Raw genomic sequence first — 25503 nt, forward strand, 5'->3', positions numbered from 1 at the left:
AACAACCTCTCTGCCTCTATCTTGTCTATCCCTTTCATGATTTTAAATGTTTCTATAAGATCACCCCTCATCCTTCTGAACTCCAACGAGTAAAGACCCAGTCTACTCAATCTATCATCATAAGGTAACCCCCTCATCTCCGGAATCAGCCTAGTGAATCGTCTCTGTACCCCCTCCAAAGCTAGTATATCCTTCCTTAAGAAAGGTGACCAAAACTGCACGAGGTACTCCAGGTGCGGTCTCACCAATGCCCTGTACAGTTGCAGCAGGACCTCCATGCTTTTGCACTCCATCCCTCTCGCAATGAAGGCCAACATTCCATTCGCCTTCCTGATTACCTGCTGCACCTGCAAACTAACTTTTTGGGATTCATGCACAAGGACCCCCAGGTCCCTCTACACCGCAGCATGTTGTAATTTCTCCCCATTCAAATAATATTCCCTTTTACTGTTTTTTTTTCCAAGGTGGATGACCTCACATTTTCCGACATTGTATTCCATCTGCCAAACCTTAGCCCATTCGCTTAACCTATCTAACTCTCTTTGCAGCCTCTCTGTGTCCTCTACACAACCCGCTTTCCCACTAATCTTTGTATCATCTGCAAATTTTGTTACAAGGTGAGATTGAGATGAGTATCGCTGAAATGCTCATACAGGTGTCAGCAGCCTGGCAGGTGGGAGTAAGGGGGTGATTTTGCTGGTGCTGCACAGTTTTTGGCTGCTTTTTAAACAGTTGTACTACAGTCATTGGTGGTCGAGTAGGGCTACCTTTGGGGCTGGAGGAGGAGGGGAAGTGGCAAAGAAGACAAGTGAGAGCAGGAGCAGCTCACAGAAGAAGGAAGAGGAGGGCACCTGGTGAAAAGCTAGCAACAGTAAAGATCCAAAGAGATTTAGGAGTCCATGTACTTAGATCATTATAAATTTCATGGACAGGGACAGAAAATAATCAAAAAGGCTAATACAATGCTGGCTTTTATATCTAAAAGACTAGAACGGGGTAGATGTTATGCTACACAAAACCCTGGTTAGACCACATCCTGGAGTACTGTGTTCAGTTCTAGGCACCACCCATAGGAAGGATACATTTGCCTTAGAGTGAGTGCAGCATAGATTTACCAGAATGATACTTGGGGGCCGAAATTCAGCCTCCCGATAAGGCATCTGGCTGCCTGAAAGTGGCGGCCACGGGGTGGCGTGGAATGGCCGCTGACTTGCGGCGGACTGGCCAACGTTCGCGAAATTGACCTCCGGGCTTTTTGCTGCAGTATGAGGATCTATCCTACTTCCCCACTTCTGCCCCGCTCCTGCGGATGCGTCCTGAATAACATCAGCAGAGCGCGCACCGCAGTGGCTCTGCCCCGGAAGGAAAATTCAGGTTAAAAAGTCTTCAGGCCACCTGTTTGTGCCCCCGATAGCTTTTTGGGTTGCTGCACAGTGCCGGCTCAAGATCACCAGCCGACTTTAAAAGCGTGTTGCGTGCATCTCCATGTTTTTGGCTGATACTTTTTCGGACTTCTCACAAGTTTGTCAGTTGCCCTTTTCAGAGCGCTAGTGGGCTAGGGTCCTCAATCTGTACAACACGGAGACCTCATTGTGGAGTTTGTGCTTGCGGGAGGCAATGGGCTCAGTACTGGCAGCAGAACGCCTCCTGTACATTTTCTCCACAGGGAGGCACGCAGGAGAAGGCGGCACCGGCTCTAGAGGTAGCGGGCAAGGGACGCAGCAGATGTGGATGCCCAACATGCAGAAGGTCATGGAAATGTCGAGAGACCGCAACCCAGAGAGGTGGCCCAGGAAGGACCTGCCGTCAGGAAGAGGGTCAGGTACGCTGACCACCCCCGCACCGGATAGTGGGCGAAATCGAAAAAAGGCAGGATGCACAGGAGGCAGATGCTTGCCAGCAGCAGGCTGCAGAGGGCAAGGAGCAGCAAGAGCGTGAGGAAGAAGGCAATGAGGCAGCTGCCATCGGAAGACCCGACCATAGACATGGGGGGAGAAGGCCCAATTGTGCAAGGGTCAACAGCCAGCAGTTTTCATTCATGGACCTTACGGATGACCAATGTTTCCGTAGACTTCGATTCCGGAAGGACATTGTCAGGGAGCTGTGCAATCTCCTGCAGCCAGACCTCCAGCCTCAGACAAGGCTGAGGACAGCTCTGAGTGTCCCAACCAAAGTGACCATAGCACTCAACTTATATGCCACTGGCTCTTTCCAAGCTGCTACAGCAGACATATCGAACATTTCTCAGTTCGCCGCACATCGCTCCATCCATCAAGTGACAGATGCACTCTAAGAGAAGGAGTGAATACATTTCCTTCCCGATGAGCAGGGAGAAGCAGTTGGAGTGGCAGACCAGATTTGTGCGCATTGTGGGCTTCCCCAGGGCTCAGGGCTCTATAGACTGCACCCACATCGCATTGAGGGCACTGCAAAACAATCCTGAGATGTTCAGAAACCGCAAGGGATTCCACTCTCTCAATGTCCAGCTGGCGTGCGACCACCATGGAAAAATCATGGCAATTGATGCCCGGTATTCTGGCAGCAGCCACGATGCTTTCATCCTGCGCCAGACCTGTATGTCCGGTGTGTTTGCTGGGCCCAAATCAAGATTGCAGCTGGCTCCTTGGAGACAAGGGCTACCCACTATGCACTTGGCTGCTGACTCCCCTTCGTAATCTCAGAACTGCTGCGTAGCAAGCCTACAATAACTCTCATTCAGCCACAAGGTGCATAATTGAGCAGTGCATCGGGACCCTTAAGCAGAGGTTCCATTGCCTGGATCGCTCTGGTGGAGTGTTGCCTGAGCGGGTCTCCCTACTTGTAGTGGTCTGCTGCATGCTTCACAACCTGGCAATCATGAGGGCACCACCATTGGAGGACGAGCCACCAGTACCACCCTGAGGAATAGGAGGAGGCGCAGGAGCACGAAGCGCACGAGGAGGAGGAGGCGCCGGAGGAGGACCAAGATGTGGGTCACCGGCCACGCAGGCGGCGGCGTCGCCATCCAAACCCTGCAAGGGAAGTACAGAGCCGTCTCATTGCTGCTCATTTCCAATGAGTTCATGCCCACTTCACCCTTCACCTTTGCATCTCCATGGCCATCCCAATGAGCCCTTTAACACATCATTGCCCACAGTGAAATGAGAGAACCACAGATATGGGAACAGAAAATAAAGATTTGTTACACAAGAAATAAACATAAGAACATAAGAATTAGGAACGGCACTAGGCCGTCTAGCCCCTCGAACCTGCTCTGCCATTCAACAAAATCATGGCTGATCTGGCCGTGGACTCAGCTCCACTTACCCGCCCGCTCCCCGTAACCCTTAATTCCCTTAAGGGTGCTAAAACCATACACACAATCATTTCTCACCCTTGTGCATCTCCTATAACCCCTCTGACACAAATCTATTCTCAAACTACACTGCAGTGTCTCCCCTGTGGCTGCATCATGGGTCTGGGACGGCTGCTGTGTTTCAGGTGTCAAAACTACAGATGTCCTTCTAGGATGCCCTCGATCAGCTCTGACTCTGGAAGGGCCGGTTGCAGACTGGGCAGCATCTTCCTCGGTGCGTTCAATCGGTATTGGCTCGGGCAAGTCCATGCTTGTCGGTAATAGCGGAGCGACAGGTCTGGGGTCAGGACCGCTGTGATCCTGAGAGAGCACATCATCATCCTGGTCCGAGGTGCCTGCGCCACTCCTCGGGGACAGCACACCACCATCGCCACCAATCTGAGGCGCGACACCGGAAGGTCCCCCGTGGACCGTGGTGGAGTCAGCCGCGATGGCAACCAGCTGAGACTGCATGGGAGCAGACACAGTCTCGATGCCACCAGATGCGGGAACGAACGGCTGCCTCCTCCCCCCCCGCGGGAACGAACGGCTGCCTCCTTCCCCCCCCCCCCCGGCGGGAACCAACGGCTGCCTCAACTTGTGAGGCTTCCTGCAGCATTCTCCCTGGCTGAAGCACTTTCACACAGGTAGGAAGATGGTTTATTTAATCTTTTCTTTGCTTATACATTTTTATTCAGATTGGATTTATTTGTATAATATTTGTATAAGTATAAATAAGGATTTATTATAGAATTTAATGACTTCCCTTCCCCCCCCCACTCCCCCCCCCACCTCGTTCTGGACGCCTAATTTGTAACCTGCGCCTGATTTTTTAATGTGTAGACAAGGTTTTTTCAGTTCTACAAAAATCTTCACTTGCTCCATTCTAAGTTAGTTTGGAGTACATTTTCACTGTGGAAACTTTCAAATCAGGTGTCAGTGGCCGGACACGCCCCCTTTTGAAGAAAAACTTCTGTTCCAAAGTGAAACTGTTCTAACTGACTAGAACTGCAGAAAAAAAAATGTGGAGAATTGCGATTTCTAAGATAGTCCGTTCTCCACCAGTTGCTCCTAAAAAATCAGGCGCAAATCATGTGGAAACTTGGGCCCATGGAGTGGCCTCTAGGGTGTCGCCATGACCATGGCTGCCAGTGCCCTCAAGGCTCTCGTGCTCGCTTTGCCTCCCACTCTTATCAGCGGACTCTCCCTGGCTTTGGCTGCCAGTGCCCTCAAGGCTGTCGTCATGGCTTTGGCTCACACTCGCATCAGCGTTCTCCTCCTGGCTTTGGCTCACACTCGGGCTCTCATCTGCAATCAAATGGCACAAAGGCTCCTGTGAGGGTGTGGTAGGGTATTGCAGTATGCAGGCTGCAACTTGCACACTATCATAAGCAAACATGCGTTAGGCGCTGGCACTTTCAGGGAGAGATGGCATAAAGGAAGACCTTCGTCAAGGAGGAGACGGGAGTCCGGGGTTGGAGGCCTATAAAAAGGCCGCGAGTTCAGCAGTCGGGAATTCGTCATGGAGGAGGCGGGAGTCCGGGGTCGGAGGCCTATAAAAAGGTCACGAGTTCAGCAGTCGGGAGTTCGTTGAGGAGGAGGCAGGAGTCCGGGGTCGGAGGCCGATAAAAAGGCTGCGAGTTCAGCAGTCGGGAGTTTGTCGAGGAGGAGGCGGAAGTCTGGGGTCGGAGGCCGATAAAAAGGCTGCGAGTTCAGCAGTCGGGAGTTTGTCGAGGAGGAGGCGGAAGTCTGGGGTCGGAGGCCGATAAAAAGGCTGCGAGTTCAGCAGTCGGTAGTTTGTCGAGGAGGAGGCGGAAGTCTGGGGTCGGAGGCCTATAAAAAGGCCACGAGTTCAGCAGTCGGGAGTTCGTCGAGGAGACGGCAGGAGTCCGGGTCGGATGCCTATAAAAAGGCCGCAAGTTCAGCAGTCGGGAGTTCGTCGAGGAGGAGGCAGGAGTCCGGGGTCAGAGGCCTATAAAAAGGCCGCGAGTTCAGCAGTCGGGAGTTCGATGAGGAGGAGGCAGGAGTCCGGGTCGAATGCCTATAAAAAAGCCACGAGTTCAGCAATCGGGAGTTCATCGAGGAGGAGACCAGCCGGTGCAGCTGCAGGGGGAAGGCAAAAAAGAAGTAGAAAGAAATCGAAAGGTGGCATCACAGCCAAGGGGGTAAGTGATTGGCTGGTGATTGGTGAGTAGTTTTTCTTTTTTCTTCTATCAGCAAGTAACCTTTTAGCATTGTTGTTGCCAAATTAAGTTAATCTAGGGGTTAAGTCATGGCAGGAGAGCTCGGCCACGTGTTATGCTCCTCCCGTAATATGTGGGAAGTCAGGGACGCTTCCGGTGTCCCTGACGACTACGTGTGTGGGAAGTGTGTCTGCCTGCAGCTCCTGACAGACTGCATTGTGGCACTGGAGCTGCGGGTGGATTCACTCTGGAGCATCCACGATGCTGAGAATGACGTGAATAGCACGTTTAGTGAGTTGGTCTTACCGCAGATAAAAGGTACACAGCCAGATAGGGAATGGATGACCAACAGAAAGAGCAGTGCAAGGAAGGTAGGCAGGGATCCCCTGCGGTCATCCCACTGAAAAACAGATACACCATTTTGGGTACTGTTGGGGGGGATGACTCATCAGGGGAGAGCAGCAGCAGTCAAGTTCATGGCACCGTGGGTCGCTCTGCTGCACAGGAGGGCAGGAAAAAGAGTGGGAGAGCTATAGTGGTGGCGAATGCTATTGTAAGGGGAATAGATAGATGTTTCTGCAGCCGTAACCGAGACTCCAGGATGGTATGTTACCTCCCTGGTGCAAGGGTCAAGAATGTCTCGGAGCGAGTGCAGAACATTTTGAAAAGAGAGGGTGAATAGCCAGTTGTTGTGTTGCATATAGGTACCAATGATATAGGTAAAAAAACGGGATGAGGTCCGACAAGCTGAATTTAGGCAGCGAGGAGTTAAATTAAAAAGTAGGACCTCAAAGGTAATAATCTCAGGATTGTTACCAGTGCCATGTGCTAATCAGAGTAGGAATCGCAGGATAGCTCAGATGAATACATGGCTTGAGTGGTGCACAAGGGAGGGATTCAAATTCCTGGGACATTGGAACCGGTTCTGGGGGAGATGGGACCAGTACAAACCGGACGGTCTGCATCTGGGCAGGACTGGAACCAATGTCCTAGGGGGGGAGTGTTTGCTAGTGCTATTGGGGAGGAGTTAAACTCATATGGCAGGGGGATGGGAACCGATGCAGGGAGACAGAAGGAAGTAGAGTGGGGGCAGAAGCAAAAGATAGAAGGAAGAAAAGTAAAAGTGGAGGGCAGAGAAACCTAAGGCAAAAAGGGCCATATTACAGCAAAATTCTAAATGGGCAAAGTATGTTCAAAAGACAAGCCTAAAGGCTCTGTGCCTCAATGTGAGGAGTGTTCGGAATAAGGTGGACGAATTAACTGCGCAGGTAGCAGTTAACGGATATGATGTAATTGGCATCACGGAGACATGGCTCCAGGGTGACCAAGGCTGGGAACTCAACATCCAGGGATATTAGAAAATAAGTGCAGGAGTAGGCCATTCGGCCCTTCGAACCTGCACCACCATTCAATAAGATCATGGCTGATCATTCCCTCAGTACCCCTTTCCTGTTTTCTCTCCATACCCCTTGATCCCCTTAGCCGTAGGGCCAAATCTCACTCCCTCTTGAATATATCCAATGAACTGGCATCAACAACTCTCTGCGGCAGGGAATTCCACAGGTTAACAGGTGAAGAAGTTTCTCCTCATCTCAGTCCTAAATGGCCTACCCCTTATCCTAAGACTGTGTTCCCTGGTTCTGGACTTCCCCAACATTGGGAACATTCTACCAGCATCTAACCTGTCCCATCCCGTCAGAATCTTGTATGTTTCTATGAGATCCCCATTAATCCTCCTAAACTCCAATGTATAAAGGCCCAGTTGATCCAGTCTCTCTTCATATGTCAGTCCGGCCATCCCGGGAATCAGTCTGGTGAACCTTCGCTGCACTCCCTCAACAGCAAGAATGTCTTTCCTCAGATTAGGAGACCAAAACTGAACACAATATTCCAGGTGAGGCCTCACCACAGCCCTGTACAACTGCAGTAAGACTTCCCTGCTCCTATACTCAAATCCCCTAGCTATGAAGGCCAACATACCATTTGCGTATTCAACATTTAGGAAGGATAGACAGAAAGGAAATGGAGATGGGGTGGCATTAATGGTTAAAGAGGAAATTAATGCAATAGTAAGGAAGGACATTAGCTTGAATGATGTGGAATCGCTATCAGTGGAGCTACGGAATACCAAAGGGCAGAAAATGCGAGTGGGAGTTGTGTACAGACCACCAAACAGTAATAGTGAGGATGGGAACAGCATCAAACACGAAATTTGGGATGTGTGCAATAAAGGTACAGCAGTTATCATGGGCGACTTTAACCTACATATTTATTCGGCTAACCAAACTGGTAGCAATGCGGTGGAGGAGGATTTCCTGAAGTGTATTAGGGATGGTTTTCTGGACCAATATGTCGAAGAACCAACTAGAGACCTGGCCATCCTAGACTAGGTGATGTGTAATGAGAAAGGACTAATTAGCAATCTTGTTGTGCGAGGCCCCTTGGGGAAGAGTGATCATAATATGTTAGAATTCTTTATTAAGATGGAGAGTGACACAGTTAATTCAGAGACTAAGGTCCTGAACTTAAGGAAAGGTAACTTCGATGGTATGAGGCGTGAATTGGCTTGAATAGACTGGCAAATGATACTAAAGGATTGAGGATGGATAGGCAATGGCAAACATTTAAAGATCACATGGATGAACTTCAACAATTGTACATCCCTGTCTGGGGTAAAAGTAAAACGGGGAAGGTGGCTCAACCGTGGCTAACAAGGGAAATTAAGGATAGTGTTAAATTCAAGGAAGAGGCATATAAATTGGCCAGAAAAAGCAGCAAACCTGAGGACTGGGAGAAATTTAGAATTCAGCAGCAGAGGACAAAGGGTTTAATTAACAGGGGGAAAATAGGGTACAAGAGGAAGCTTGCCGGGAACATAAAAACTGACTGCAAAAGCTTCTATAGATATGTGAAGAGAAAAAGATTAGTGAAGACAAACGTAGGTCCCTTGCAGTCAGATTCAGGTGAATTTATAATGGGGAACAAAGAAATGGCAGATCAGTTGAACAAATACTTTGGTTCTGTATTTACGAAGGAAGACACAAATAATCTTCTAGAAGCACTAGGGGATCGAGGGTCGAGTGAGAAGGAGGAACTGAAAGATATCCTTATTAAGCGGGAAATTGTGTTAGAGAAATTGATGGGATTGAAGGCCGATAAATCCCCGGGGCCTGATAGTTTGCATCCCAGAGTACTTAAGGAAGTGGCCCTAGAAATAGTAGATGCATTGGTAATCATTTCCTAACAGTCTATCGACTCTGGATCAGTTCCTATGGACTGGAGGGTAGCTAATGTAACACCACTTTTTAAAAAGGGAGGGAGAGAGAAAACGGGTAATTGTAAATTAGCCTGACATCAGTAGTGGGAAAAATGTTGGAATCAATTATTAAGGATGAAATAGCAGCGCATTTGGAAAGCAGTGACAGGATTGGTCCAAGTCAACATGGATTTATGAAAGGGAAATCATGCTTGACAAATCTTCTGGAATTTTTTGAGGATGTAACTAGTAGAATGGACAAGGGAGAACTAGTGGTGTGGTGTATTTGGACTTTCAAAAGGCTTATGATAAGGTCCCACACAAGGGATTGGTGTGCAAAATCAAAGCACATGGTATTGGGGATAATGTACTGACGTGGATAGAGAACTGGTTGGCAGTCGGGATAAACGGGCCCTTTTCAGAATGGCAGGCAGTGACTAGTGGAGAATAATAAAAGTGGCTGGCAGAGAAACCCAAGGCAGAAAACAAAAAGGGCCACCTTACAGCAAGATTCAAAAGGGGCAAAGTGTGTTAAAAAGACAAGCCTGAAGGCTCTGTGCCTCAATGCGAGGAGTGTTCGGAATAAGGTGGATGAATTAACTGCGCAGATAGCAGTTAACGGATATGATGTGATTGGCATCACGGAGACATGGCTCCAGGGTGACCAAGGCTGGGAACTCAACATCCAAGGGTATTCAGCATTTAGAAAGGATAGACAGAAAGGAAAAGGAGGCGGGGTGGTGTTGCTGGTTAAAGAGGAAATCAATGCAATTGTAAGGAAGGACATTAGCCTGGATGATGTGGAATCGGTATGGGTGGAGCTGCGGAATTCCAAAGGGCAGAAAACGCTTGTGGGAGTTGTGTATAGACCACCAAATAGTAGTAGTGAGGTTGGGGACAGCATCAAACAAGAAATAAGGGATGTGTGCAATAAAGGTACAGCAGTAATCATGGGCGACTTTAATCTACATATAGATTGGGCTAACCTAACTGGTAGCAATGCGGTGGAGGAGGATTTCGGGATGGTTTTCGAGACCAATATGTCAAGGAACCAACCAGGGAGCTGGCCATCCTCGACAGGGTGATGTGTAATGAGAAGGGATTAATCAGCAATCTTGCTTTGCGAGGCCCTTTGGAGAAAAGTGACCATAATATGGTAGAATTCCTTATTAAGATGGAGAGTGACAAAGTTGATTCGGAAACTAGGGTCCTGAACTTAAGGAAAGGTAACTTCGACGGTATGAGGTGTGAATTGGCTGGAATAGACTGGCAGAGGATACTTAAAGGGTTGACGGTGGATAAGCAATGGCAAACATTTAAAGATCACATAGATGAACTTCAGCAATTGTACATCCCTGTCTGGAGTAAAAATAAAACTGGGAAGGTGGCTCAACCATGGCAAACAAGGCAAATTAAGGATAATGTTAAAACCAAGGAAGAGGCATATAAATTGGCTAGAAAAAGCAACAAACCTGAGGACTGGGAGAAATTTAGAATTCAACAGAGGAGGATTAAGGGTTTAATTAAGAAGGGGAAAATAGAGTATGAGAGGAAGCTTGCAGGGAACATAAAAACTGACTGCAAAAGCTTCTATAAATATGTGAAGAGAAAAAGATTAGTGAAGACAAACGTAGGTCCCTTGTAGTCTGATTCATGTGAATTTATAATGGGGAACAAAAAAATGGCAGACCAATTGAACCAATACTTCGGTTCTGTCTTCACAAAGGAAGACACAAATAACCTTCCGAATGTATTAGGGAATAGTGGGTCTAGTGAGAATGAGGAACTGAAAGATATCCTTATTAGGTGGGAAATTGTGTTACGGAAATTGATGGGATTAAAGGCCGATAAATCCCCGGGTCCTGATAGTCTGCATCCCAGAGTACTTAAGGAAGTGGCCCTAGAAATAGTGGATGCATTGGTGATCATTTTCCAACAATCTATCGACTCTGGAACTCTGGATCAGTTCCTATGGACTGGAAGGTAGCTAATGTAACGGCACTTTTTAAAAAAGGAGGGAGAGAGAAAGCGGGTAATTATAGACCGGTTAGCCTGACATCAGTAGTGGGGAAAATGTTGGAATCAATCATTAAGGACGAATTAGCAACCCATTTGGAAAGCAGTGACAGGATCGGACCGAGTCAGCATGGATTTATGAAAGAGAAATCATGCGTGACGAATCTTCTGGAAATTTTTGAGGATGTAACTAGTAGAGTGCACAAGGGAGAACCAGTGAATGTGGTGTAATTGGACTTTCAAAAAGCTTTTGACAAGGTCCCGCACAAGAGATCGATGTACAAAATCAAAGAGCATGGTATTGGGGATAATGTACTGATGTGGATAGTGAACTGGTTGACAGACAGGAAGCAGAGAGTTGGGATAAAGGTCCTTTTCAGAATGGCAGGCAGTTACTAGTGGGGTACCGCAGGGCTCAGTGCTGGGACCCCAGCTCTTTACAAATACATTAACGATTTGGATGAGGGAATAGAGTGTAATATCTCCAAGTTTGCAGATGACACTAAACTGGGCGGTGGTGTGAGCTGTGAGGAGGACGCAAAGAGGCTGCAGAGTGACTTGGACAGATTAGGTGAGTGGGCAAATACATGGCAGATGCAGTATAATGTGGATAAATGTGAGGTTATCCATTTTGGGGGCAAAAACACAAAGGCAGAATATTATCTGAATGGTGGCAGACTAGAAAAAGGGGAGGTGCAAAGAGACCTGGGTGTCATGGTTCATCAGTCACTGAAAGTGGGCACACAGGTACAGCAGGCGGTAAAGAAGGCAAATGGTATGTTGGCCTTCATAGCTAGGGGATTTGAATATAGGAGCAGGGAGGTCTTGCTGCAGTTGTACAGGGCCTTAGTGAGGCCTCACCTGGAATATTGTGTTCAGTTTTGGTCTCCTAGTCTGAGGAAGGACGTTCTTGCTATTGAGGGAGTGCAGCGAAGGTTCACCAGACTGATTCCCGGGATGGCTGGGCTGTCATATGAGGAGAGACTGGATCAACTGGGCCTTTATTCACTGGTGTTGAGAAGGATGAGAGGGGATCTCATAGAAACATAAGATTCTGACGGGATTGGACAGGTTCGATGCGGGAGGAATGTTCTCGATGTTGGGGAAGTCCAGAACCAGGGGACATAGTCTTAGGATAAGGACTAGGCCATTTAGGACTGAGATGAGGAGAAACTTAGTCACTCAGAGTTGTTGACCTGTGGAATTCCCTACCGCAGAGAGTTGTTGATGCCAGTTCATTGGATATATTCAAGAGGGAGTTAGATATGGCCCTTACGGTTAAGGGGATCAAGGGGTATGGAGAGAAAGCAGGAAAGGGGTACTGAGAGAATGATCGGCCATGATCTTATTGAATGGCAATGCAGGCTCGAAGGGCTGAATGGCCTACTCCTGCACCTGTTTTCTATGTTTCTATGTTTCTCTGCGAGCTGATGCGTTGGCATTGACAGCCTTGCTGTCTGACAACAGGGATGTGAGTGGCTTGTAGTCCGTCTCTAATTCAAACTTCCGACCAAAGAGGTACTGATGCATTTTTTTTACACCATAGACACATGCAAGCGCTTCCTTCTCGTCCATGCCATATCCCCGTTCTGCTTGAGAGAGCGACCTGGAAGCATAAGCCACAGTTTGTAGCTGACCCTCAGCATTACCCTGCTGCAACACGCACCCAACCCCATAGGACAATGCATCACAAATCAGAACTTAACGCTTTCGGGAGTCGTACAGGGTCAACAATTTGTTTGAACAAAGTAGGTTTTGCGCCCAATCAAAAGCCTGTTCCTGATGGTCCCCCCAAAACCAATCGCAACTCTTATGCAGGAGCACGTGTAGCGGCTCCAACAACGTGCTCAAGTTCGGTAGAAAGTTCCCGAAATAGTTCAACAGTCCCAGGAATGAACTCAGCTCCGATGTGTTGCAGGGCCTGGATGCTTGTCAAATTGCCTGTGTTTTGGATTCGGTGGGCCGTATCCCATCTGCAGCAACCCTCCTGCCCAGAAACTCAACCTCCGGAGCTAAAAACACACATTTAGACTTCTTGAGTCGCAGGCCTACCCGGTCCAGTCGGCGTAGCACCTCCTCCAGGTTGTGCAGGTGTTCCTCGGTATCTCGACCCGTGATGAGGATATCGTTCTGGAATATGATCGTTCCAGGAATGGATTTAAGCAGGCTTTCCATGTTACGTTGAAAAATCGCGGCCGCCGATCAAATGCCAAACGGGAACCTGTTATACGTAAACAGTCCCTTGTGCGTGGTGATGGTGGTCAGTCGTTTGGATTCATCGGCCAGTTCCTGGGTCATATAGGCTGAGGTGAGGTCCAACTTGGTGAACAGCTTGCCACCTGCCACCTGCCAGCGTGGCGAAGAGGTCCTCCGCTCTTGGGAACAGGTATTGGTCTTGTAGGGACACCCGATTGATGGTGGCCTTGTCGTCGCCACAGATACTAACAGAGCCATCCACTTTTAGAACAGGAACGATGGGGCTCGCCCAGTCGCTGAATTCAACAGGCGAGATGATGCCCTCTCGCAACAGCCGGTCCAATTCGCTCTCGATTTTCTCCCACATCACATACGGCACCGCTCTGGCTTTGTGGTGCACTGGCCTGGCGTCCGGAGTGATGTGTATCACCACTTTAGTGCCTTTGAAAGTCCCGATGCCAGGTTGAAATAGTGACTCGAATTGTTGTAGGACTTGTGAGCACGAACTTTGCTCCACCGAAGACATTGCGTGAATATCCCCCCATTTCCAGTTCATATTGGCTAACCAGCTCCTCCCCCAACAGAGCGGAACCATTGCCCGGGACGATCTAGAGTGGCAGCCGGTTCACTAGCTCATTGTGTGTGACAGCCATCATTGCACTGACTAGCACCGGAATGATTTCCTTGGTGTAAGTCCGTAATTGTGTCTCAATACGTTCTAACTTGGGTCTACTGCCTTTGAGTGGCCATAGCTTCTCGAATTGCTGAACGCCCATGAGTGACTGGCTGGCCCCAATGTCCAGCTCCATGCGTACTGGGATGCCATTCAACAAAACTCTCATCATTGGTGGCGTTTTGGTGTATGAACTGTGAATATTTGCCACATGGACCCGCTGAACCTCGGCGTCCATCGATTTGCCCCAAAAGTCATCCTGCCTCACAGAACTCTCTTCTGGTCCCTCTGTCTCATATATCTGTCTGGTTACACATTCAAGCTAAATGGCCACTGAGATTGCAGTTTCTGCAGACAAAATGTTGGAATCTGCAAGATCTGGCTGAATGTTTTCCCCCACACCTCCAGCATGAGTTAAAGTTTCCATTGTTGGGGACAAAGGGACTATGGCCAGGAATTCCGCGCTGACTGTCCCTTTGACTGCTCTTAAGTACCCTATTAGTGGGTGTCAATGGCCCCATCCCACGCCGCATTGTCCACTGTGATGGCGTGAACGTCCGTTCAGCCTGCCATTGTCTCTGTTGAGATCTTGCTTTTGGATCTATTGCTGCCTGGTAAATGTTGGACTGCCCCTGCCTACCTGCGGGGCTCTGAGTAGCATGTATGATATTGACTCCCTGATCCATTGCCACGTTAGAGACAGAATTGCGCGCGTAAATCATTTTCGTTTCTTCCTCCCCCGCCATGAAAGTTTGAGCTAACAACGCTGCCGCTTCCAAGGTCAAGTCCTTTGTCTCAATTAACTTGTGAAAAATTCCCGCATGACCGATACCCTCGATGAGGAAGTCGCTTAGCATCTACCCCTGCAGACATCTGTGAACTTAGAGGCTGGTCAAAAGCCGGAGGTCTGCTACAAAGTCCGGTATTCTCTGTCTTTCACGGCGTCGGTGAGTGTAGAATCTGTGTCGAGCCATGTGTATGCTGCTCACCGGTTTGCGGTGCTCCCCAATTAATTTGCTGAGCTCCTCAAAGGTTTTGTCCGACGGCTTTTTGGGTGCCAGTAAGTCCTTCATGAGCGCATAAGTCTTTGGCCCGCAGCTGGCCAGGAGATGAGCCCGTCGCTTGTCGGCCGCTGCATCCTCTAGCCAGCCTCTAGTTACGAAGCTTTGCTGAAGCCTCTCGACAAAATCGTCCCAGTTTTCCCGAACACAGTACCGTTCCTCTGTACCACCGGTGGCCATTCTCGTGGGTCGTGAATTCCCGTTTCTCGTCGCCAATGTAAAGTCCTTCTTCTTCAGCATGAAACCACACGAGGCACATTCCAGGGACAAGGCCACTCTGTGACCTTAGCCCTTTATTACAGGACTCCAGAAGTGATGACCTTGCATGGGACCTCCCTTTATATACCTGTGTAATCAGGTAAGGAGTGTCTCCCACAAGTTCACCCCCTGTGGTCAAGGTGTGCATCTAAGTTGAGTGTATACAGTAATACAGTGGTGTTACATTGTAGTTATAAACATGACAGTGGCCATCCCCCAACTCAGAAGTGGCCCAGGACTAGTGGGTGCCTGAAGCAGAGACTGCTGCTCTGGTGGCAGTAAAGGACAGATTAAACAGAACCCTGCATACCAGATTTCTGGCACTTGGGTCTGGAATGCAGGCCAATGTCTCTCAGGACTTTTGGGATCTGATAGCAGTCATTTCACTAAACAGTGGATAAACAGATCCAGGGCCCAGTACAACGATGATGGCTTGCGATGACATGCATTTGGATTGCATTGAGATGGCTGCCATTTCTCAGTACAGCAATAGATGCTAGGCATTAGCCGATTCCCTCAGAGGACTGCATGAATTGCATGTAGGAGACAAGACCAGGTTGTCCAGGCGGCGTTCAAGAGATGCAGCCCACAATGGGTCCTTCCTAGGTCCAAGCTGCCCTGAGAGAATGTCCACCTCAGCCCCACAAGTCTTTTGTACCACAAAAGTAGTTAGCCATCTCTCATGTCTGGCTTGCAGTTTATAATTAGAAAATGCAATAAAATATGAGAAAATGGTACATTTGGATATCCAGGGGAAGCAGGGTGAAGAGGCAGTAAAATGTCTGTTGAATTGGTTGCCGTAAAAGAGAAGTGCATTTGTCATGTGCTCATGTATTCATAGAGGTCAGAAAGATTAGCAATGAAAGAGATCTGGGGGCCGAAATTCAGGGTCTGTATAAGGCCCGTTTTCGCCGTTTAGCGGCGGCCATGCGGCGGAATTGAGTGGTCGCCATGTTGCAATCCAATGGCCCCGACCCAAATTCAGATCGGGGATTTTTCGGCCTGTCCCCAATTCCGCCCTGCTACTGATGACCGCCGCAAGCGTGTCATCAAAATGCGCAGCGTTGCTCTCCCTCACCTGCATAATACTGCGTCCCAAATTTAGTGGAAAAAATCGATCCCTCGCCGCGAGGTGCCCCTTACAGCTTTCTCTGTCGGTGCACCTTCTCCTCACTGTGTGCGGCCCGGCAGCGTGGCAGCCCTTCAAGGGGAGGGCCCAGTGCCATGGCCATCATGTCTTTATTTTTGACGGCCGATGAGGCAGGTGGTTGTGAGCCTGGTGGATGAACGGGTAGTGTGATTGTTAAACCTTTGCTAATAAACTAACTAGTTCTTAATAGCAAAGAACCCATGAAGCAAATACATTATACCCGTAGCCCTGCCATTTTTTTTCTTTCAGGTACTTATACAAGTTGGAATGACAGTTGTAACAAAAAGGAGACTATTAAATCGGATGAGAATATTTTATTGATAAGTTGATTGTGGATGCCCCTTGCAGCCATTGCTGAGGAGCCTGCTCAGTGAGAGTCCTCCGGTTGTTCCATTCTATGCTCCTTTGCCTTCAAAGCAGTTGGGGCCCCCTCCTCAGGAATCTCTATGTGCAGGCCTTTTTGGAAAAGAAAGATGTGCAGGGCTACCGAGGTTATATGCTCAAGAACATATTGTCGAACCCCTCCTGATTTATCAAGGCAGCATAAACTCCCCTTTAAGACCCCTATGGTTCTCTCAATCACAACTCTCATGGAGGCAAGTGCCTCATTGCAGCACTCCTTGGCAGCTGTCTTGCCCAGTCATAGGTGGACCATTAATCATGGTAGCAAGAGGTATACTTCGTCACGCACAAGCCACTTGACTATCATTCTTGGAGTGCTCAGGGATGCCAGAAATCCTGAGGATAAAGGCATCATAGCAACTTCCAACAAATCTGGCATTGACATAGAAGATTCTTTGCATCTGGTCACACACAATCTGGCCATTCAAGAAATTGAAGGAGTTAACTGGAGAAGCTCGCAATGCTATGTGCATGCCATCTATTGCACTCTACACTTTGAGAAGCCAAGCAACTTGATAAAACTGCACATACCTATCATGCTGCTGCCTTGCTGTCATGCCAAACTGGATGAATTTTCCCAGCTCTCCTAAAAGGTGTGTTAGTTACCTAATCAATGCGCACCTGGATGGCAGCCTGGATAATATACAGATCCCGATGATGCTTGAAATGAGCCAGTGGCATAAAAATTAATTGCAGTTGGAAATTTGACATCCACAGTCATAGCTGTCCCAAAAATTATCTTGGTTGCAAGTCTTCATGCAGAAGTTGGCACAGTTCTCCTACAGCCTCTTTGTTGAAGCACACCCTTCTCATGCAGAACTCTTCATTGAAACCTTCTTCAAATCTCCATGGCCAGTAAATTAATTGGTGGAGATAATATCTTGTTCGGTCTCTGACTCTAATGTTATCAGACACCAGGTCAGTTCTCTTCGGGTACATCAGGACAAAAACTACTCAAAAAAGATCTCTTGTAACTCAAGTCATTGCTGTTCAAAGCTTCTCCAGACCAAAGGAAAGCACGACTGCCAGTATCAGCTGATACTGTCAACACATACGCCTCTTTTATTATGCTCTAAGTCAATTTTTGTTTATTGGGGGCACAAGTCACAGGTTTTAGCCACTCCAATGCCAATCTACCTCATTACCATTTATTATAATGAGCTCCAGGCAGCTTCGCCACATGCATCATGGGGAAGCCCCAGATCCACTCAAACAGCAGTGCTGCTTATACGGAGTGGAAACATATTGGGCTTGAAATTCCGGCCTCCTCGGATCCGTACGGAGTGTGTATGGATCCAGGAAAGCATTGCAAAAGTCGGTTTTCGGCGCGCAATGTGCATGTGCCGAAAACTGGCTTTTCCAATCTGTCAAGTTTTGGCTTGACAGATCCAGTGCATCTCGGCAGCAAGAACATTCGCATGGGCAAGATTGCACTATTTGCCCATCTCTTGCCCAGCAAATGTCCTTAAAACTCTTGCGCCTGGTAAAAGTAGGCGCATAGCTTACTTTTACCAGCTGTAAGAGTTTTAAAAGATATAAAAAACAAAAATAAAATTTAAAAACACATTTTTATGTTTAAAAAGCCTGTCCACCAAGGTAAGTTTATTTTAAATCCTAATTACAAAACTTTTTTTTTAAAATTGGAAAAATATATATTTTTCTAACACATTTATTAACTTTAATTTAAATTAATGTTAAATATATGAGGTGTGTTTTTTATTTTTGATGTGTTTAGTGTGTTTTTTTTTCTCATTAATAGCAAAAGAACTCGTAGATACGGAGTTCTCATTGCTATTAATGAGAATACTGTACCTGACTGGTTGTACAATCACACGTGACTGCACCTTCTGCGTCCAAACGTCGAGGACGGGAGCGTGCTCCGAAGCGTGGGAAGAGAAGGCCTCCCCAACAGATTCTCAGGCGCCTCCGGGACCACCAGGTAAATTTGTAAAAATTCTTGAGTCGGAGGTATTCGTCCAAGAGAAGCCTCCGACCGGAATTTCAGGCCCAATTGTAAATGGGTTTTACCCCAATCTTCAGGTCTTAGAAAGTAAAAGTGCAATTCCAACGCATCATTGGTTCCTCCCATTCTAATTACATCTTCCCACTCTGCCTCCATATCCCTCACATCCTTTCTCTCACATGTATGCATAAAGGGTTTCCTTGAAATGGATTAATTGCTATCTGCTTCAACCACTTCATATGGCACCGAGTTCCATATTCTTATCACTCTGTGTAAAAAAAATTGCTTCTTAATTTTTTATTTAATCTGTTAATTGCTATTTTATATTAATGCCCCCTTGCTCTGGACTCATCCACAATCATAGAATCATACAGCAATGAAGGAGGCCCATTATGCATGTGCCACCGTGTAGAAAGTTTCTCCACGTCTACCCTTTCGAACCCCTTCATAATTTTAAAGACCTCAATTAGGCCTCCTCTTAAGCTTCTCCTTTGCTCAGAAAAGAGCCCCATTCTGCTCAATTATTCCTGATAACTTCATCCTCTCAATTCTGGTAACATCCTTGTCAATCTTTTATGCACTTTCTATAGTGCTTCAATAATTGTTTTATAATATGGAGACCATAACTGCACATAGTACTCCAAATGTAGTCTACATTTTAACATTAACTGCCTGCTTTTGTATTTATAAGCAAGGATTTGGAAAACCCGCCCCTAAAAATCATAGACTGTTACCTCACAGAAACAGGCAATTTATTTCATCAAGTCTTTTCTGGTGTTTTTCTCCACTGAACTACCTAATCTAATTCCACTCTCTTGCTTGCTCCCTGTGCCCTTAATATTCCTCTTTTCCACCAACTTTCTAATTGCCCTTTAAAATAATTTATAGACACGGCTTCAACAATAGTGTATGGCTGAGCATTCCTTATTCCAACCACCCTCCATGTGAGTATTTTTTTCTAATGTCCTCTTTAATTTTCTTGAGCTGTTACTCAACTAAGCGTTATTTTGAATCTAGCCATTATTTAGATTCTTTGGGTTTCAAGCTGATATTATTTTATCCCTCTTCTGATTCCAAAGATGCAACTAGGTCACTAAGTAACTTCGTATGGTAATCCATATGGTCATGAAAATTTTTTATCGGATGCCAAGGGGTAAACAAATTTATGAAGCACTAATGAGACAATGCTAAGGAATTATGTTGAAGCTTATCAGAATAATACTTTAGAAATAAAAATGTATGGTACCAGAGTACATTCTTACCTAGCTAGAGGTTTTGTTTCAATAGTTCTGTACAACTATTTTTGTAATGTATGCAATTCTGAGCAGCTTTGTTGATATCAAAATCAATTATGTATAATAGTCTCACTGCATTTCAGAAGTGTGTAATGATTGATTAACTGTCCTTCAGTCTTCTGCCAAGACTTTTCTATTTTTATAAAGTGCTTCACTTCTGCTCCAACCATTGATAAGAAAAGGAGATGTTTTAGGTTAGCAATATTCTTAAGTATTTTTTTTTTAGAAGTTTGAGTTTTCTTGGTCCTGGAGGCTTTTAACTTTTTTTTAACTTTTGATTTTGTCAAAGAAGTTTAATTAACCATATTCCATGGTTTTATTTTTGCTGCATGGTTATCTGTTTCCTTATTTTCAGGAGCAAAATTCCGTAAATATGTTGGACATTCTGCTCATGTGACTAATGTGCGCTGGTCATATGATTTTCAATGGATAATAAGCACAGGTGGTGCTGATCACTCTGTATTTCAATGGAGATTTATTCCAGAAGGAATGTCAAATGGAGGATTTGATGCATCACAAGGTAAGATAAACTATATATGTTACGTTGCAGAATTTATTTACGTGTACTTATGGTTGTGGTTCTTGGAGGCCAATCATCGCAGCCCCAGGACATCACTGCAGGAGTTCCATATAAGTAGTGTCCTAGGTCCAACTATCTTCAGTTGCTTCATCAATGACCTTCTCTCCATCATAAGGTGGATCCTCCGCATCGTTACCTCTGGTGTCCCTCAAGGATCTATTTTTTGGCCCTCTCCTATTTCTCATCTACGTGTTGACCCTTGGCAACATCATCTGAAAACACAGCATCAGTTTCCATATGTACCCTGATAACACCCAGCTCTACCTCACTACCACTTCTCTCGACCTCTCCACGGTCTCGAAATTGTCAGACTACTTATCCGATATCCAGTTCTGAATGAGCAGAAATTTTCTCCAATTGAATATTGTGAAGATCGAAATCATTGTTTTCGGTCCCCACCACAAACTCCGTTCCCTAGCCACTGACTCCATCCCTCTCCCCAACTTCTGTCTGAGGCTGAACCAGACTGTTCGCAACCTTGGTGTCACATTTGACCCTGAAATGAGCTTTCAGCCACATATCTGCAGCATAACTAAGACCGTCTATTTTCACCTCCGTAACATCGCTGGTCCCTGCCTTTGCCTCAGCTCATCCGCTGCTGAAGCCCTCATCCATGCCTTTGTTACCTCTAGACTTGACTATTGCAATGAACTCTTAGCTGGCCTCCCACATTCTACCCTACCTAAACTAGAGGTGATCCAAAACTCGAATCAAAGTCCCGCTCACCTATCACCCCTGTGCTCGCTGACCTACATTGGCTTCCGGATAAGCACCGCCTCGATTTCAAAATTCTCATCCTTATTTACAAATCTTTCCATGGCCTCGCCCCACCCTATCTCTGTAATCTCTTCCAGCCCCACAGCACCCAAGATGTCTGCCCTCCTCTAATTCTGCCCTCTTGAGCATCCCTGACTATATTTGCTCAACCATTCCGTGCCTTCTGTTGCCTAGGCCTCAAGCTCTGGAACTCGCTGCCTAAATCTATCTGCCTCTCTACCTCTCTTTCCTTCTTCAAGACGCTCCTTAAAACATATCTCTTTGATCAAGCTTTTGGTCACCTGCGCTAATTTCTACTTATGCGGTTCGGTGTTAAATTTTTAATCTCATAATACTCCTGTAAAGCGCATTGGAACGTTTCACTGTTAAAGGCGCTATATAAATACAAGTTGTTGTTGTTGTTATAAGAGCAGAAGTGGGGCTGTTGTCTGCTGAGCATAATGTTCACCTCCATTCGCAATTTCTCAAATAATAAAGCAGTCCATGCCGGCATGCAGCAAGACCCCGAAAGCATCCAGGCTTAGGTGGATAACTGGTGAGTCATATTTGCACCACACAAGTGCTGGCGAATGAAAATCACCAACACGGGAGAAGCTAACTGCATCCCCTTGATATTCAGAGGTACGACCATCACTGAATCCCCTAACGTCAAGATCCTGGGGGTTACCAACTGGATTGGACTAGCCACATAAATGCCATGGTTACTAAAACAGGACAGAGGCTGGGTATTCTACAGTGAGTGGCTCACCTCCTGACTCCCCAAAGCCTCTCCACCACTTACAAAGCACAAGTCAGGACTATGATGGAAAAGAAAACTCTCCACTTGCCTGGATGGGTGCAGCTGCAACACCACTCAAGAAGCTCGACACCATCCACCAGCCTAAATATCCATCCCCTCCACCACCCGCATACCATGGCTGCATTGTGTACTATTTACAAGATTCTCATGCAGGTGAAGGAAGATCCCAACAAGCTAAACACCATTACAAAATGTGCTGCAGTAGATGTTTCTGTCGTTGGGTCCTTGCTCTTAAAGGTACATCATTATGTTTAGTCTTTCTGTTTGCAGGTCACTGTTGCTCTGCTTTATTGTATATCTTTGGAAAAAGGAAGATAAGGAAATTTATTGAAGCCACCCTGGCAGATTATTAAAACTGTACTGTAGCTTTTATCTGTGTTATTTGTCCAGTGAATGTTATTAGTATATTCATTTGCAAGTAGCTGTAGGTATCCCATGAGCATAACTCTATTTGTAAGTTGTAGAGAGGAATCAAAGCAGGTATGCCAGATATTTATAATGTATGTACTCCATTTAAAACTCATTTTTATGTTGCCACCCATGAGTTTAGAGCCATACTTGGATATTTACTGAAATATCTACATGCGGAGACTAAGATTTCCCAAAGAGACAGATGCATAACCCTGCATACAGAATTGGGCACCATGTCCAGGACAGCAATTGTTCTGTCAGTGGCTATGAACATTATGACCGCATTAAACTACTATATAGAAAATTGTTATCCGATTCAACTTTGTCCTACAACTGGACATAGCCATGGTTCAAGCATTAGAAGAAAGACAGATAATGAACTCTACCACAAGACAGAAGATTTATCTATGCAATGACTGGCTCAGTTAGAGAGTCATCAGGCAAGGTCCGATTGACCAAACATTTAATTAAGTGCTGTATAGCGCCAATGTATAACAATCATCTCCACTTGTGCCCACTTATTTTGTTCAATAAAGTATCATCGATGTTCAACCCAATTGTACATCAGGACCCATGAAAAAAAAGACTGGCATTTATATCACGCCTTTCACAACCTCAGGACGTCACAAAGTGCTTTAAACCAATACTTTATGAAGTGTAATCACTGTTGTAATGTCGGAAACACGGCAGATAATTTGCCCACAGCAAGCTCCCGCAAATGCGTCGAGGATCGGGGATCGGGTGGGGCAGTTAAGTCGATGTCGCCAGAGGAGGTCCCCGAAGGAGGGAAGAGGTCTAGATCCAGGTCGCCACTGCAGGAGGCTTGGTCATTGCTGGCAGTCCAGTCGTCATCACCGATGAGTGGTGTGGAGGTTTGGAGGGAAGGTTCGCGCCTGAGGTAGGCCCGAATTTGTGGGATTTGTAGGATTAGGGTTTAAAGTAAAGTTTTAAGAAAATGCACCCCCTATTAGGTCTATTAAGGCTAGGGGAAGTTTAGACAGTGGGATGGGGGAGGTTGAGGGTGAAAAGTTGTCGGATGGCGGAAGATGATAAGGATAAAGTTGTTTTTGCAGGGGAGCTCTCTAGGGAGCTGCCACCCCGGCGGTCATCTTCACTTCAACTGGCGAGCCAGGTGAGCCTCCGACCAGGCGATCGGGCCTTCACCTCTCCAACAATGATCGGACCCCCTCTGTGGCGATTGGGCCCCTCCCAGCGGCGGCAGCTGAGCCTCTCCTCCTCGGCTGCGATCGTACCTCCTCTCCTTCGGCGACGGCGGCTGGGCCTCTCCTCCTCGGCGGCGATCAGGCCCTCTCCAATGACGATTGTACCCTCTCCAGCAGCGATCAGGTCCCCTCCAGTGGCGATCGGGCCTCCTACTCTTCGGCGATGGTGGCTGGGCCTCTCCTCCTTGGCGGCGATCAGGCCTCCTCCTCTTCAGCGACGACTGGGCCTCTCCTTCCCCACTGGTGACCTAGCCTCTTCTCCTCCAGCACGTGGTGAGTACCATGACTGTGACCACCCTGACCTTCCACTCTGAACTCCAGTGGACCACTGACCCTCTCAATGCCTGCCTCCAACCTTGGACCACCTACCATCAAGGATGCTACTCAGCGCCAAGCTTGCGGCGAACATCTCGCTGTAGGCAACTAGGCTCATTCAGCAGTGCCTGGTCTCCAGTCGTCTTGGACCCCCTTGCCACTGGACCAAGACCTTGCTCAACTAAGCCCGTGAGGTAGCCGGTGTGCATTGGCCACCCCATGTTAAAAGAACTCATGCACAGGCATCTTCCACTCCTTTAACATGAAGTTTGGGACCCGGACCGTCAAGACCCTCGTGGATAACTCCATGGACCCACAAATAGAAATGTGATAATGACCAGATAATCTGTTTTAGTGATGTTGGGTGAGAGATAACCATTGGCCTAGACACTGGGAAGAACTCTCTTGCTCCTCTTCAAATTGTGCCGTCGGATCTTTTACATCCACCCAAGAGAGCAGACTTAACGTCTTAACATTTCATCCGAAAGATGGCACCGCATGCCCTCCGAACTGTACTGGAGAGTCAGCCTAGATTTTGTGCCCTAGCCTCTGGAGTGGGACTTGAACCCACAACCTTCTGGCTCACGAGCGAGCGTGCTACTGACCATTACATCATTTGTCCCCAACAACCTTAACCTAAAAACAAAAATAAAATACTGCAGATGTTGAAAATCTGAAATAAAAACAGAAAATGCTGGAACTACTCAGCAGGTCGGTCACAAATATGGAGATTGAAAGAGCGTTAACAGGCTAAATTTTTTACTTTGGAGAGTGGGTTTGCAAGCAGGTAGGCAATTAAAAGCACTGAAATTAACAGTGTCGGGAAGCCGGCTTCCGCCTTTAACTTGGGCTTGTTAGTCAGCGTGCCAGAGACCCACTCGGGCGAGCTAATTAAAGTAGTTGAGAGTTCATTAAGAAGCTATTAATACCCTTTTTAACCTGACGTAGCTTTTACTGGCTGTCCATGAGATTAATGGGCTTGAAAGCAAGGCGAGAGCAGAACAGCCACTGTGGGAATTGACAGTAAAAAAAACCCCACAAATATACCTCACACCTGCTTCCTTGCCTAAAGGAAAGGCTTTTGCTGACACCATTTGTGCTGAGAGTTTGCTTTCAGGAGTTTGCAGGTGATTTCTACAACTTCGGAAGTTACACTCACTACATTACAAATCATCTCACTACATTGGAAGATTGTGCCTCTAATCTTCACTTTATCTGCCATCTATCAGATCAGCATGGGTGCTGCTTAAGCTGTTTCACCTTGGACCTCAGATTTAGACCAAGATGAGCCCCAGCAGCGACAACACCAACAGCAGCAGCAGCCGCCGCAGCATTCTCCTCATCAACCTGCTGCTACACAGGAGAGAGGGGATCAGCACAGGGGTGCACCTCGCAGAAGGCGATACACCCAACACAGGGTATATAGGCAGTGGATCAGCTTCCTGGACATGGCTGAACACCGAGGAGGCACAGGCTATCGCATCAGGTCAGGCAGACATTTGTAGCCTGCTGGAAGACGACATGCTGCCCTGCCAACTGGACCTGGTGGACATGCCTTACCAGTGGCTGTCAAAGTCACCACCAACATCTTCGCCTCAGGCTCCTTCCAGG

General features: G+C 47.0%; 1 protein-coding gene across 9 annotated transcripts in view; it reads left to right on the plus strand.

Annotated features, from left to right (window-relative positions):
- The window catches only part of LOC139273131 (echinoderm microtubule-associated protein-like 6), an 816712-nt gene that overhangs the window by 288069 nt on the left and 503140 nt on the right, over positions 1-25503 (plus strand). For all 9 annotated transcript variants that reach the window (XM_070889552.1, XM_070889554.1, XM_070889555.1 and 6 more), the window contains one exon: positions 20143-20307. In XM_070889552.1, the coding sequence (XP_070745653.1) occupies positions 20143-20307 (165 nt within the window). The remainder of the gene's footprint in view (positions 1-20142; positions 20308-25503) is intronic.

Source organism: Pristiophorus japonicus, chromosome 9, assembly GCF_044704955.1.
Source record: "Pristiophorus japonicus isolate sPriJap1 chromosome 9, sPriJap1.hap1, whole genome shotgun sequence".
NCBI classification, from domain to species: Eukaryota; Metazoa; Chordata; class Chondrichthyes; family Pristiophoridae; genus Pristiophorus; species Pristiophorus japonicus.